The sequence below is a fragment of the Peromyscus californicus genome, unplaced genomic scaffold (assembly GCF_007827085.1).
Source record: "Peromyscus californicus insignis strain IS unplaced genomic scaffold, ASM782708v3 Scaffold_2__1_contigs__length_46816999, whole genome shotgun sequence".
NCBI lineage: Eukaryota > Metazoa > Chordata > Mammalia > Rodentia > Cricetidae > Peromyscus > Peromyscus californicus.
Window position 1 is genome coordinate 14,482,959 of NW_026294540.1, and position 13,758 is coordinate 14,496,716.

Sequence of the window (13,758 nt, forward strand, 5' to 3'; positions counted from 1 at the left end):
AACATGTCTGTGACTGAGGGAGCAGGGAGAGCTCTACGGGGAAGTGGATACTCAGGGAACAAGAGGTATCAGGCTGGCGCAACTCAGACCCTGGTCTCTTTCCTTCTTTTTTTTTGGGGGGGGGGGGAATAGTTTCCTTACACTGGAGTCCAATCTGGTCTCAAATTTGTGACAATCCACAAGCTTCAATCCACCAACTCAGAAAAGCTCTGACTAAGAAAGGGGGGTGGCCTCTAGGGAACACTCCCTCTGGGTCACACAAAACCCTAAAGGCGGGCACCACCACTCTCCTTAAAAGTCGAGAAAACTGAAGCGCACGGACTTGAAGTAACTTAAAGGCAGTCACCCAGTCATGTGACTCTTACCTATCATCCTGCCATAAAACTGTAACACTGCTATTTAAAAAAGCCAGACGTGATGGCCCACACCTTTAATCCCAGCCCCCAGGAGGATCTCTGAGTTTGAGGCCAGCCTGGCTGATATAGTCAGGCCAGGACAGCCGGGGCTACAGAGTGAGACCACTGTATAACCTCAGCAAGTTCAAATCTCGGTTTCTAAAAAAACCAGGGCCCACCAGCAATGATTCAGTCTGTGTGTTCCCAAGGAGTCCCGGGTTAGCGTTCCATTTCAATGAGCCATTATGACTGGGGCAGTAGCTGCTGTCACACACAAATCACGGCCTAACAGACTCAAGGAAGCGGCTTCTTCCAGACCAGAGTTCTTTACTTTCCACAAAACACTGTCTTTTCAGGCGCCCAGCATTTCTGTGTGCTGACACTTTCATTCCCACAGGAACAAAGCTGAGGAATTTGAATCCTCTGTGAGACGGTTAGCTGGTGTACATCAGGCAGCATTTCCTTAGAAGACACAGGCAGAAGTGACCCAAGAGGTCCCGTGTGCTTGCCTAATCCCCCAAGCAACCGCTCCTTTTATGGGAGGGCCTTGCCAGTCAGCAGGGTTCATGGGGACAGATAAAGGCACATTCCACTGCCATGTAAAAATAAGTTCAAGAAAGAAAGAAAGCCAGTAAGATGGTTTAGGGCAGTGGTTCTCAACCTTCCTAACCCTGTGACTCTTTAATACGGTTCCTCATGTTGTGGTGACCCCCCCCAAGCATAAAATGATTTTCACTGCTACTTCATGACTGTCATTTTGCTACTGTTATGAACTGTAAATATCTGTGCTTTCTCCCATAGTCTTCCGGCATGACCCTTGGTCATTCAACCTCCAGAGGGATCGTGACCCACAGGTTGAGAACCACTGGCTTAGGCGGCAAAGGCCCTCGTTGTTCAAGCCCGAGTTCAACTCCTCCATCCCACGGAGGAAGGGAAGAGCGTACCCCTCAAAGCTGTTCTCTGACCCCCACTTGGACATCAACATCCATTTGTACGTTAAAAAAAAAAAAAAATTTCAGCCAGGTGTGATTGCACACACCTTTAATCCCAACCACTTGGGAGGCAGAGGCAGGTGGATTTGAGGCCAGCCTGGTCTACAGAGTGAGTTCCAGGACAGCCAGGGCTATGTAGGAAGACCCTGTCTCGCCCACACAAGCACACTTTTTGTCCCCCAAAAGATGAGAAGGCCCACTAACGATGTCTGCATTTAGGGAGCAGCATAATGGACAGGAAGACAGGAAAAGGGAAAACACACAGGGCCCTGGAGCGCCTACAGCACGACATCATTTCAATGTCCGGAGCTGCGCTAAAACTCACACACTGCAATTAAAGTAGTGTAAGCGAACACAATGCCCACTGCAGTTAAGCCTAAAGTGAATGTCTTCGACAAGCCACACTTTACAGCAGCCACAAAATATCCCCTCAGGCTGGGAGAAGCCTCACTCTACAATTTAAAACACTTCCTTCTGCCAGTTTAAAGAGAGAGCCTTCATTTCAGTTTACCGCCAGTCCACTCCCCGAGGCTTCCTAGGGCCACTGAGTCACACAACCCTTTCGACTGTAAAAAGGTAAAATGTTTTCTAGGCTACTGGCAAGTCTAAATTTACCTTAAAATTTTTAAAATGAGACCCTATTCATCTGTTGGGGTGACAGCAATTATTCTTTCAAAAAGAGAACCCCAGGTGTTTACTCTGTGTGTGTGTGTACACATACACGTGCATACGTACACAGGGCAACATGCATACAAGAGTGTGGAGGCCAGAGGAAAACCTCTCGGGTGTTCCCACCTCGGGTAGACCTTGCCTCCTCAGGGGCAGTCCACCTTGTTTTATCAGAGTCCCTCACAGGCCTGCAGTTCACCCATTCGGCTAGACTGGCTGGCTGGTGTACCCCAGGGAGCCTCCTGTCTCCCCAGTGGCATCTCTGGCTTTTTACATGGGTTCTGGAGATCGAATGCAGGCCCGTGTGTCCACAGCAGGTACCTTACCAACAGGGCTCCGGTTCCAGCAACTTCTGTTATGGAGTGCCGAACACTAACCATAAGCTGTGTTAGGTGTTTCAAAGTCACATCGCACCTGACCCTTATCATCATGCTGTCCTTCCCCGGAGCTGTTCAGAGAGGTGCAGTGATCTGCCTACAATCACACAGCTCGAGAGCAGCCAAGTCCAGTCCATAGTCTACGATACCACAGCCGGAATGCTCCTTAACACTTTATCATAAATACTCCACTTGGTCAGGAGTGGATGGTTCACAGAATATTCGCTTGAACCCATGCCAAAATAAACAAACTCATGGCACTGTCAAGTGAGGGGAATAACTAGGTTTGCGAACCAGGTATTTTGGTTTTCCAGTCGTTTCCTTGTTTTCAAACCACGACACCTTCACAAACAAATTACCGCTAGGTAACTCCAATAACACTACGTGGTCTACTCAGGTGGGGTCCGTCGGTCCTCAGTATTTCCATAGGGTACTACGGTAAGGACACTTTCACTAAGAAATTTTAAATCCTGCCAGATTAATTTGCCTCCCTCCTCCTATTACAATCTCCAGGTTTCAGCTGGGTGTGAAGGGGGCGCACGCCTTTTTAATCCCAGCACTCAGGAGGCAGGGGGCAGGTGGATCTGAGTTTGAGGCCAGCCTGATCTACAGAGCAAGTTCCAGGACAGCTAGGGCTGTTTCACAGAGAAACCCTGTCTCAAAAAACCAAATCACAACAACAACAAAAACCAATCTCCAGGCTTTTAGGGAGAGGACACATGGGAAGCCAGAGTCACCCACCGCCAGGCTATTTGACTCACCCCCCACCGATCCCTCCACTAAATAGCAGTTTGTTTTATTAAATGTCCCACCTACAGCGTTCCAGTAGCTGTTCTGACTGAAACAGAATAGTCAGTCACACACGGCAAAGCAGCAGCTTGCCGGCAGGGTCACATGCTGAAAAGCATACCTATCATTTTATTATTAAACTAGAAAGACACTCTGCCAACAGCCAACCAAAAAAACGTCTCCCAGGAACTGCAGAGAAGCGGAGACAGGATTGTCCTTTCTTGTGCAGACACGGAATTCTCATTCAGCCAAGAAGGATGGATTTTGTCTCTTAATTCTCTGAAATGGAAAGTGCCACACGGATACCACAAACTGGGTAAATTGCATCTCCCAGCAACGTTCTGAGAGCCAAGCTGCAAAGCCCGTGAATACAAGGGGCGTATTAATGGAAAGACTGATACCATCGTACTACAGTGGCCCCTCTGTCGAGGCAGACAATGATCTGTTGAGGGTTTTCCAGGGATTCTGAATGTACAACCTTCTTACAAGCCCCCTTGGAAGGGGGCTGGCTGGGTGCTGAACAATCCCTCTTCGGAAAGCCAGCCAAAAGCCCCTTTACACCAGCTTCTGGCAGGAGGAAAAACTAGGCACTGCGGGCATAGGGAAGCTCAGACTTCCCAGACAAAGGAGGGAGGTGGGCCAGGGAGAGCTGGATCAGACAGCCCCGGGCTCGGCGCATCAGAGTCAGGACCAGTTGGGAGAGAAGGGAATAGGGAAGTACTACCAAGGGTGAAGTCAGTCACTCCTCAGGGCAAACCACAGGCGAGGTGTGGAGGAAGATAAGCAGAAACATGGGCGGGCACATGCCTTCCAGAGGCTGGGCAGGCCGTGGACTAGGAAGGGGGGGGGTCAGCAGTCAGCTCCCAGCCCCCCCCCCATTTACTGTTGCCAGAAGCAATTTCAGGAACCCAAAGAGGTGGGCAAACAACTGTGGGGGCACAGCCAGCCATGCTACAATTCCCCTCATCCCTTCTTTCCCAGAAGGCCGGGATGCCTGGAGGAAAGGGGATCCTCTTGCCGCCCACAGACCGTTTACAGAACAAGCGAAGGAAGGAACTCTTGAGCCAACTCTGCTAAGGCCGCTCTCACGGGAAGGGGCACTTGGGGAGCCCGGGAGCACGGGGTCCCTGCTCACCTCAAGCCTGGCTGTCTGCGGCCTGGGGGCCTCTGAACTTCCGAGGACCCCTCTCGGAATCCCATCCTCAACTCGGCTCCAGATCTCTTGCTCCCCACACGCCCCTCCAGGAACCGTCCGTCAACTCGGGCGAGCCCCAGATCCCGCCCGCAGGAACCGGCTCCAGGGCCCCTCCGACTTTCCCAACCCTTCCCCTCAAAGCGTTCCCAAAACCCGTGCCGGATCTACCTGCCTTGGTCCCCCTCGAGTCCCTGGGGGACACTCAACCGCTGTCCCCTCCCTCCCGAGCTACCCACCCAATCTCAGCGCCCTCACTGCCTCTCACGGGCCCCAGCCCGGGCCCCCAAGACCCCCGCAGTGTGCCGGTTCTAGGCTCCGATCCCCGTCTCAAGCCGGCCTGGGGCCCTCAGTGCCCCCCCCAATCCTCGCTTCAGGGCCCCACTCTCGCCGTCCCAGCACCCCCACCCCACCCCACCCCACCCCACCCCACCCCCCGCCCGCCCGCCCGGCCGGCCGGCCGCCCCAGCGCGCCCGCTCCCAAGGCGCTCACCTCCTCCATGCCCCGGACCATGTCGCCGAGCTGCGCGTCGTCCTCCAGCAGCTCGTGCAGCTGCATCAGCGACAGCCCCGCGAAGCGCGACTCGCTCGCGGCGCCCGCCATCCCGCCACTCGGCCGACGCCGCCGACGCCGCTGCAGCTGCAGCCGCCGACGCCGCCGCCGCCGCTCGGGCCGCCCAGGCTCCGCCGACCGGAAGCGCCGCCCTCAGGCCCCGCCCACTCCGCGCGGTGGGGGGGGGAAGAGGGGGCACGTGACGCCAGCGCTGGGTGTGACGTCATCGGCGCGCGAGCGCGCCGCCGCCCGGGTCCGAGGCTTGGGAGGAGGAGGAGAAGCGAGAAGCGGGGTGGGGACGGTGTGCACGCGGTCGTGATGTCACGGCGGTGAGGGGATGTCGTGAGGTCATAAGAGCCTTCCCTCCCCCCACCCGACCCCCCAAAAATAGCCAGGACTCATAGAGCAGGCTCGCTGGAGATTGGTCAAGGCTCTCGCCTGCAATCCCTGCGCTTGTGAGTTCGAGGCCACCCAGGTCTACATAGTCAGCCCCCCCACCCCACCCCACCCCACCCCCGCCTCAAGCACGGAAAAATAAAAACAGAAAGCAAACAGTGAGAAGAAATGCCTGAAGCTTCTGAGTCGAGACCGAATCCCAGAGCCCTGAAGGAGGAGACTGAGGGAGAAAAACACGTTTTTCAGATGCCGTCAGCTCCCTTGGAATTTAGTACAGTATTAGGCATGGAGTATAGAATTAAAAAAACAAAAAAGCCGGACGATGGTGGCGCACGCCTTGAATCCCAGCACTCGGGAGGCAGAGGCAGGAGGATCTCTGTGAGTTCGAGGCCAGCCTGGGCTACCAAGTGAGTTCCAGGACAGGCACCAGAACTACACAGAGAACCCCTGTCTCGAAAAACATAAAACAGACGTGTGTGTGTGTGTGTGTGTGTGTGTGTGTGTTGTGAGTACAGTGCCCTCTGAGGCCTGAAGATGGTGTCCCATCCCCAGCTGACCCATCTCTCCAGTCCCACAATTTATCTCAATTTTTTGAAGGGGGATCTCAGTGTAGCCCAGGCTGACCCAGAATTCAGTCTGTAACCCAGACTAGCCTCAGACTCACAGCGATCCTCTTACGGCCTCTGAAATGCTGGGATTGCAGACAGGAACCACCAGGCCTGGCTGAGTGTACAGTTCTGAATAAACAGGACAGCCCACCTACATAGAGCGACAGGGGGCCCCAAAGAGACGAAAGTAGCATACACCCCAGGAGCTCAAAAAACAGTGCTTCCAAAATAAGGACACAGTAAGAAAGAACTTACTTAGAATTGTGAGAGGTGCCCTTCCGGAAGGTAGCAACTGAGGAGATCTGAAAGAGGGAAGAACCCACCACCATTCCTGTAGGAAGCTGGAGCAGCAAGTCCATCATGTGTGAAGGCCCTGAGGCAGCACACGCTTGGGACATTTCACGACTGGGAGAGAAGTATGTGGGAGAAGGACTCATGTGGGTGGCCCCTTTGACCATGCCAGGGGGAAGATGCCCACACATCCAGGTGAACCAGCTGGGCCCTTGCAGAGACACACAATTTAGGGTGCAACGTCTCAGTCTCTAGCTATCTGGAGATGGAGGAGTGAGGGAATTCATTACCCTGCTTTAGACTTCATCACAGTTCCAGTCAGAAGAAACCTAAGTCCCGGGCTCATCTCTACATGGACATATGGAAACTGAGTCCTTGGAACCCGCCCACAAGTCAAATAATTGGCAGGACTCCTGACTCGAGGTCTGGCATCCATCACAATGACGTCACACCGAGCTGTAGTCAGGCATTCAGCAGATGCTTGTTGGCTGACCGGTGGCCTTCATGTGCGAAGATGAGACTTCTGTGACTCCATAGTAGAACACGAGGTCTGAGCTGTCCACCCGTGCATTTGACTGGGCTCCACTGACCAGTCTTCCAGCCCTTTGTGCTCAGGAGAAGGCACACGAAGTTAGAAGAGGTGTTTCATTTTTGCTACAAGCAGAAGGTTTTACTGACGTCAGAGAGAGAACTTTTCGTTTTCTTCCCTTGAAATTGTCATAGTTGGTCCAGAAATATGATCCTGTGGGCAAAAGACAGGAAAGCATGTAGGAAGCCGAGTTTATGGTATTTGACCTCTTTCTCCTGGAAAAGATCACACAGAGACTTATTAGTTTTGAATATTCAGCCTAACTTTAGCTCATTTCCGGCTAGCTCTTTTAACTGAAATTCACCTGTTTCTCTTTGTCTACCCTTTGCCTCGGGGTCTTTTTAGTGTTTTGTTTTGTTCCTTCTGTATATCTTACTTTCTCTGCTTCCTGTGTCTGCTGACTGGCGGTTGCCTGACCGATCCTGGGCATCTCCCTTGTTCTCGCCTCTTTTCTTAGATTTCTCCTCCTGTTTATTCTCTCTGCCCACCAGCTGTGTCCCCCCCCCAATCCCTCTCCTGCCTAGCTATTGGCCGTTCAGCCCCTTTTTTAGACCAATCAGGTGCCTTAAGCAGGCAAGGCGAAACAGATGCAACACATCTTTACATCATTAAACACACATCCTTAGGTCATTAAACAAATGTGGCATAAACAAAAGTAACACACCTTTACACAGTTAAAGTAATATTCTGCAGCAGAAACAAATGTAACACACCTTTCCACAGTTAAAGTAATAATATCCCACAACAGCAAGGCAGCTTCTGCATGGCTCACCAGCACAGTGAGAACTCAAGGGCTTTGTCTTTTTGTCGTTGTTGTTGTTTGTTTTGGTTTTTCGAGACACGGTTTCTCTGTGTAGTTTTGGTGCCTGTCCTGGATCTCACTCTGTAGCCCAGGCTGGCCTCGAACTCACAGAGATCCGCCTGCCTCTGCCTCCCGAGTGCCGGGATTAAAGGTGTGCGCCACCACCGCCCAGCGGGCTTCATTCAAGTGAGGCTCACATCCCAATGTTCCAGCTCTGCTCGTCCTCAGAGCTCCTCACACCCTGCCTCTTTGTCACCGACCTGTTCAAGTCACATACCACTTCCTTTGTCAGAGAAAACCACAAAATCGTCTTGTTTCTGCTCCTCCCGAAGTGTCTCTTCACTCTTCAAAGGGGCTGAGAGAAGTCGAGAAAACCACCACCAGGGTTCAGGGTGCTGATGTCACAGCTGCCTGTGGCAATCGCTTCTCTGGGTTTCGGATGTGTGGTGGTACGTTTCTCTGCACCTACATCTCCTGTCGTACTCGTGGGTTAGCCAGGCTTTTGCTCTGAGGAATCGAGCGCCGCCTATGAACATGGCTGCCAGCGCCTTCTCAAAGGGAACATTGTTGTTGGGTAAGCCTGATGTTACACAGCATCAGGAATCGTTAGGAAAGCACTCAGTACTTGCAAAAAAGAAAAAAAAATCTTCCTGTAATTTGTTTTTGTTTATTTGTTTTCTTGGTTGGTTTGTGTTTGAGACAGGGTTTCTCTGTGTAGCCCTGGCTGTCCTGGAACTCGCTCTGTAGACCAGGCTAGCCTCAAACTCACAGAGATGCGCCTGCCTTTACCTCCCAAGTACTGGGATTAAAGGCACGTGCTACCCTATCTGGCCTATTTAGTTTTAATGGTAAAATCTCCTAATCTTAGGTAGAATTCCTTCTCTCCAATAGTCACTGATAGAATTATTCATAAATGGTGTCCAGTTTAAAGCCAGGGATGGTAGCTCATGCCTGTAATCTCATCATTTGGGAAACTGAAGCAGGAGGATTGCTGTGAGTTTGAGGCCTGGGCTGTCCATATATAGTAAATTCCAGACCGACCAGCCTAGGCTGTAGTATAAGACTTCATCTAAAAAGTGAAGAGAATAGGTTTCTGGTTGGAGAAGGTGGGAGAGTCTGTGTGACTGTGATAAGGTGTGCCTGGCCTAGGCTGTGGAGCTGTGTGTAGGTGCTAGAGGAATTGTTCCCCAAGGCATCAGGTGTGAGGGCCGCACCCCTTGGAAGACTCACAGCCTTACATGCTGTCATGCGTTCACACCTAAATACCCAAAGTTACCAACGCACGAGTCATCCACAGGGATAAAACTGTAGATAATTTTGGCTTTGGAGAGTAAACGAAGTTGCACAAGAGGATTTAAATGCCTATTTAAAGCTGATGTTATTTGGGTGTGCCATCAAAGTAGAGGATGCAAGGTTATTGAGAGTTTTTTTTTTTAAAGGTTTTGGGTTTTTTGAAGCAAGATCTCACTCTCCAAGCCAAGCTGGCCTCCAACGCAGGGTGATTCTCCTGTATCGGCATCACAAATGCTGGGCTTGCCAAATACATGCCACCCCATTTACCTCATGGTTGGTTATTTTGTTAAGGATTTTATTTTTAAATATGTGTTTGTATGTGTGGGTTGTGTGCAGCTGAGTGTACAAGAATGTAAGCCAGAAGAGGGTGTCAGGTCCCCTGGAGCTGGAGCTACAGGAAGTTAGTTGTAAGCTGCCCGATGTGGGTGCTGGGAATTGAACTCAGGTCCTCTGCTGAGCCATCTCTCCAGCCCTAAAGTTGATTGTTTTGATATGAGGTTTGAGTCTTGGTTTTTAAATGTATATCTTCGTGTTCAGAGAATAATTAATATCCTATATCCTTATATTTTACCATATATATCCATATATATGGATATATATATCTATATATATCTATATCTATATATCCATGCGTTTTGAGAATCAATTCTTTCCTTCTGCCTTGTTTTGAGATTCTCTCTCTCTCTCTTTCTCTCTTTCTCTCTCTCTCTCTCTCTCTCTCTCTCTCTCTGCAGACCAGCTAGCCTATGGGACTCCAGAGGCGGCTCTGCTCTCCACCACCCATCTTGCCTTAGGAGCGCTGGGGTTGCCGGTGTGTCCACTGCATCCAGGTGTCCAGGTTTGTCTGTTAATGTGGTTTCTAGTAAATCAGTCAGGTTGTCAGGCTTGCTGGGCAGGTATTCTTATCCACAAAGCCATCTGGTCATTTCACTGGTCCCCTCCTCCTCCCTTTCTGTCTTTCCTTCCTTCCTTCCTTTTACAGACTTCCCTGCCTAGCAATGGCTAACCTGAACTTCATTATGTAAACCAGGCTGGCCTTAAACTCATATGTATTCCATCTCCACTCCCAAGTGCTGGTGTCAGAGGCCTGGGCCGTGGTGCCGTTTCAGCCATCCTAACCATGACTAAGTGCTTAGTTGTGTGGCGTTGAGGACGTTTACGCGGCATGCCATCGTCACCACTGGAGAGCTCCTTCACGTCACAGAGCTGACAGCCCCACCCGCCCTGTGTCTCCACTCCGCCCCCTCCGGCCTGGCGACCACATCCTGCGGTCTGTCTCTGTGTTTGGCAGGTTCAGGGCCTCGATCCACCAGTCTCTGCAGTTTCCTCCTGTCACTTACCGAGTCTCCAGCTGTGGTATTGACCATATCAGAATTTCACTCTAAGACTGTGTTTTGTGTGTGCATGCATGTACGCATAACACCACGTGTATGCCGTGGCATGCTTGTGGAGGTCAAAGGACGGCTTTCGTGGGTGAGTTCTCCTCTTCCCTTCTTTGAAGCAGGGTTCCTCTTGGGATTTCTGCTGCACCGTATGCTCCAGGCTAACTGGAGCATGAGTTTCTGTCTTCTCTCTATGGGAGCGCTGGGTTAGAGATTCTGATTTTTCTTCTTCTTCTTCTTCTTCTTCTTCTTCTTCTTCTTCTTCTTCTTCTTCTTCTTCTTCTTCTTCTTCTTCTTTTTCAAGAGAGGGTTTCTCTGTGTAGCTTTGGTGCCTGTCCTGGATCTCACTCTGTAGCCCAAGCTGGCCTCGAACTCACAGAGATCCGCCTGGCTCTGCCTCCCGAGTGCTGGGACTAAAAGCGTGCGCCACCACCGCCGCCGCCTGGCTCAGGAGTGTTTTTTAAAAGAAACTATAGGATCAGGAGAGAGGGCTCAGTGGTGAAGAGTACTTGTTGCCTTTGCAGAGGACCCCAGTTTGATTGCTCACAGCCTTCCATAGCTCCAGTTCCAGGGTCCATGATCTCACCTTCCACTTCTGGCTTCCATGGACACCAGGTGGGCACATGGTGCACACACATACAGGCAAACCACTCCAACACATAAAGTAAGTAAAGTTTCCAAATTAAAAAAAAAACATTTTAGATCCTTTTTTAGTTTTAAAGTCATTGGCAATAGTTCTTTTCATTCATTTGTTTGTTTTGTTTAGTTTTGGGAGACAGAGTTTCTCTGAGTAGCCCTGGAACTTCCTACCTGTCCTGGAACTTGCTTTGAAGACCAGGCTGGCCTCGAACTCAGAGATCTGGACCAGCCTCTGCCTCCAGAGTGCTGGGATTAAAGGTGTGTGCCACCACCACCTGACCCCATATTTGTTTCTTGACTGGGTGATGGGCTTATAATAATATAATACAATAATTATAATATAATATAATAAGTATAATATAATATTCTCTATCCCTTTGGGGAAATATGAAATATTTCCTAGCAAAACACGCAAATTAGCTGGTGTGCTGATTTACACCTGTAACCCCAGTCCCTAATATGCTGAGATAGGAGGATTGCCGTGAGTTTGAGACCAGCTTGGGCTACATGGTAAAATCCTGTCTCAAAACACAGACATGTACTAAGAAGCAGGAGGGAAAAAAGAGGGAGAGGAGAATGAAGAAGAGAGAAAACTACCCAACAAACACATGAGAAAATCCCCAACCACCAAAGAGAATTATGAGAACCATCCCAAGGAGGACTGTGGTGGCACACGCCCACAACCCCGCAGCCCTGAGACCCTGACTCAGAAAGAGGAGTAAAAAAACCACACATACATAGAAGTTCTACCTCCACCTAGTCAGAATGGCTACCATCAAGAAGACAGTAGCCACCAGGCCCGCTGGCGCACTCCTGTAATCCCAGCACTCAGGAGGTGGAGGCAGAAAGTTCAAGAGTTCAAGGTCAGGCTCCACTCCGTAGTGAACTTGAGCTAGCCTGGGCTACATGAGACCCTGTCCCAACTCCACTCCCCCTACCAGAAAAAAATAACCAAGAAAAACCAGCAACAACAAAAAAGAAAGATAATACAATGGTGGTTCCCAGTGTGGTGTGGGAGAGAGGAGTATTTATATACTATCAGTGGGAATTAATGCAGCCATTATAAAAATCAGTATAATAGCTAGAGCTATTATGTGACCAAGCCATACCACTTCGGGTACCCGAAACAGTCATTTAATTATAGCACTATATTCACCAAAGCCAAGATATGGAATTAATCTAAGTGCCCATCAGCAGATGAGTGGACAAAGAAAATGTGTCATATATAGGCTAGGGACCGCAGCTCAATTAGTAAAGTGTTTACCTAGCGTGTGTGAAGTCCTGGATTCAATTCCCAGGACTGCATAATCCAGTTGTGCACATCTGTATTCTAGGACTCAGGAGGTGGAGGCAGAAATATCAGAAGTTCATGGCCATCCCAGCTACATGTCAGATGTCTACACATTTAAAGTTTTGTATGTGTGTGTGTGGGGGGGGGGGTTGCTAGTAAAAACTAACAAAGCCAGTTGCAGTGATTCATACTTATGATCCCAGCACTTGGGAGTCTGAGACAAGAGGATTGGCATGAGTTCAAGGCTAGCCTGGGCTATAGAGTAGACCTGGGCTATAGGTCTAGAAGACCTTGTCTCAAAACAAAACCCAGCCAGGCAGTGGTGGCACTCGGGAGTGAGCCAGGCGGATCTCTGTGAGTTCGAGGCCATCCTAGTCTACAAAGTGAGATCCAGGACAGGCACCAAAACTACACAGAGAAACCCTGTCTCAAAAACAAAAAACAAAAAACAAAATAAAACAAAAAAACCCAATATACATCACATGATAGTAGAGAGGGAGTGCATGTGTTTAGGGAGACCCACAGGAAGGGGCTGAGGGAATGAGGCAGGGGAACAGGAAGTGATTATGGGCAAAGACCATGACATAGACAGCCTCACAATGAGGCCCACTGTTTGTAGGATAACTTAAAAAAAATAAGTAGAAATGTTGGAAATTTCTGCTGGCCTGCATCCCAGAGGTGACCATAATGAACAAATTGCTTCTCATTCTAGACTTTTTGTTGGTTGGTTTGAAACAAGGCATCGTGTTGTATCCCAGGCTGGCTTAGATCTTGATGGCAATCCTCCTGCCTCAGCCTCTTCGTAGTTGGGCTTGCAGGTGTGCCCCACCGCGCCCAGCTTTACACCTTTTCTGATTATTAGCCTGTGCTTCCCGTGTGGTTTCTCATTTAGCAGAAGTGAGAGGTCAGCACACCGCAATTACCACCACTCCAGTGCCTTTTTTTTTTTTAATTATTTTTATTTTATGTGCATTGGGGTTTTACCTGCATGTATGTCTGTGTGAGGGTGCTGAATCCCCCTGGAACTGGAGTTATAGACAATTGTGAGCTGCCATGTGGGTGATGGGAATTGAACACAGGACTTCTGAAAGAGCAGAAGCTAGTGCTCTTAACCACTGAGCCGTCTCTCCAGCCCCCATTGTACTGCTTTTAACTAGACTAAATTCCTTTTGAATTTTATTATTGTTATTTAATTAGGTATAAATATGTGCACGTGAGTGCAGGTGCCCACAGGGGCTCTGGCCTGGAGTTAGAGTTACAGACATCTGACATGGTTGCTGAGAATTGAACTCCGGTCCTCTGGAGGAGCAGTGCATGCTCTTAACTGCTGAACCACCTCTTTCTCCAGCCCCCAAATTCTTTTTCAGTGGTACATAGTATTCCTTTGCTCCAATGGCAACATTTTGGGTTTCCTTTGTCCGTTCCATATATTGCCATGAGCACTAAGCATCTAAACACATGCATGTAGACTACTAATTCCTAGAAATTGAATCAGATCAC

The 13,758-nt window shown here is 49.8% G+C and overlaps 1 protein-coding gene across 1 annotated transcript in view; it reads right to left on the reverse strand.

The window, feature by feature from the left end:
• Vps37b (VPS37B subunit of ESCRT-I) overlaps positions 1-5,092 on the reverse strand; it is a 29,126-nt gene extending 24,034 nt beyond the window's left edge. The window contains exon 1 of the mRNA XM_052755418.1: positions 4,908-5,092. Within this exon, the coding sequence (XP_052611378.1) occupies positions 4,908-5,018 (111 nt within the window). The 5' untranslated portion in view covers positions 5,019-5,092. The remainder of the gene's footprint in view (positions 1-4,907) is intronic.
• Positions 5,093-13,758: the final 8,666 nt, after the last annotated feature.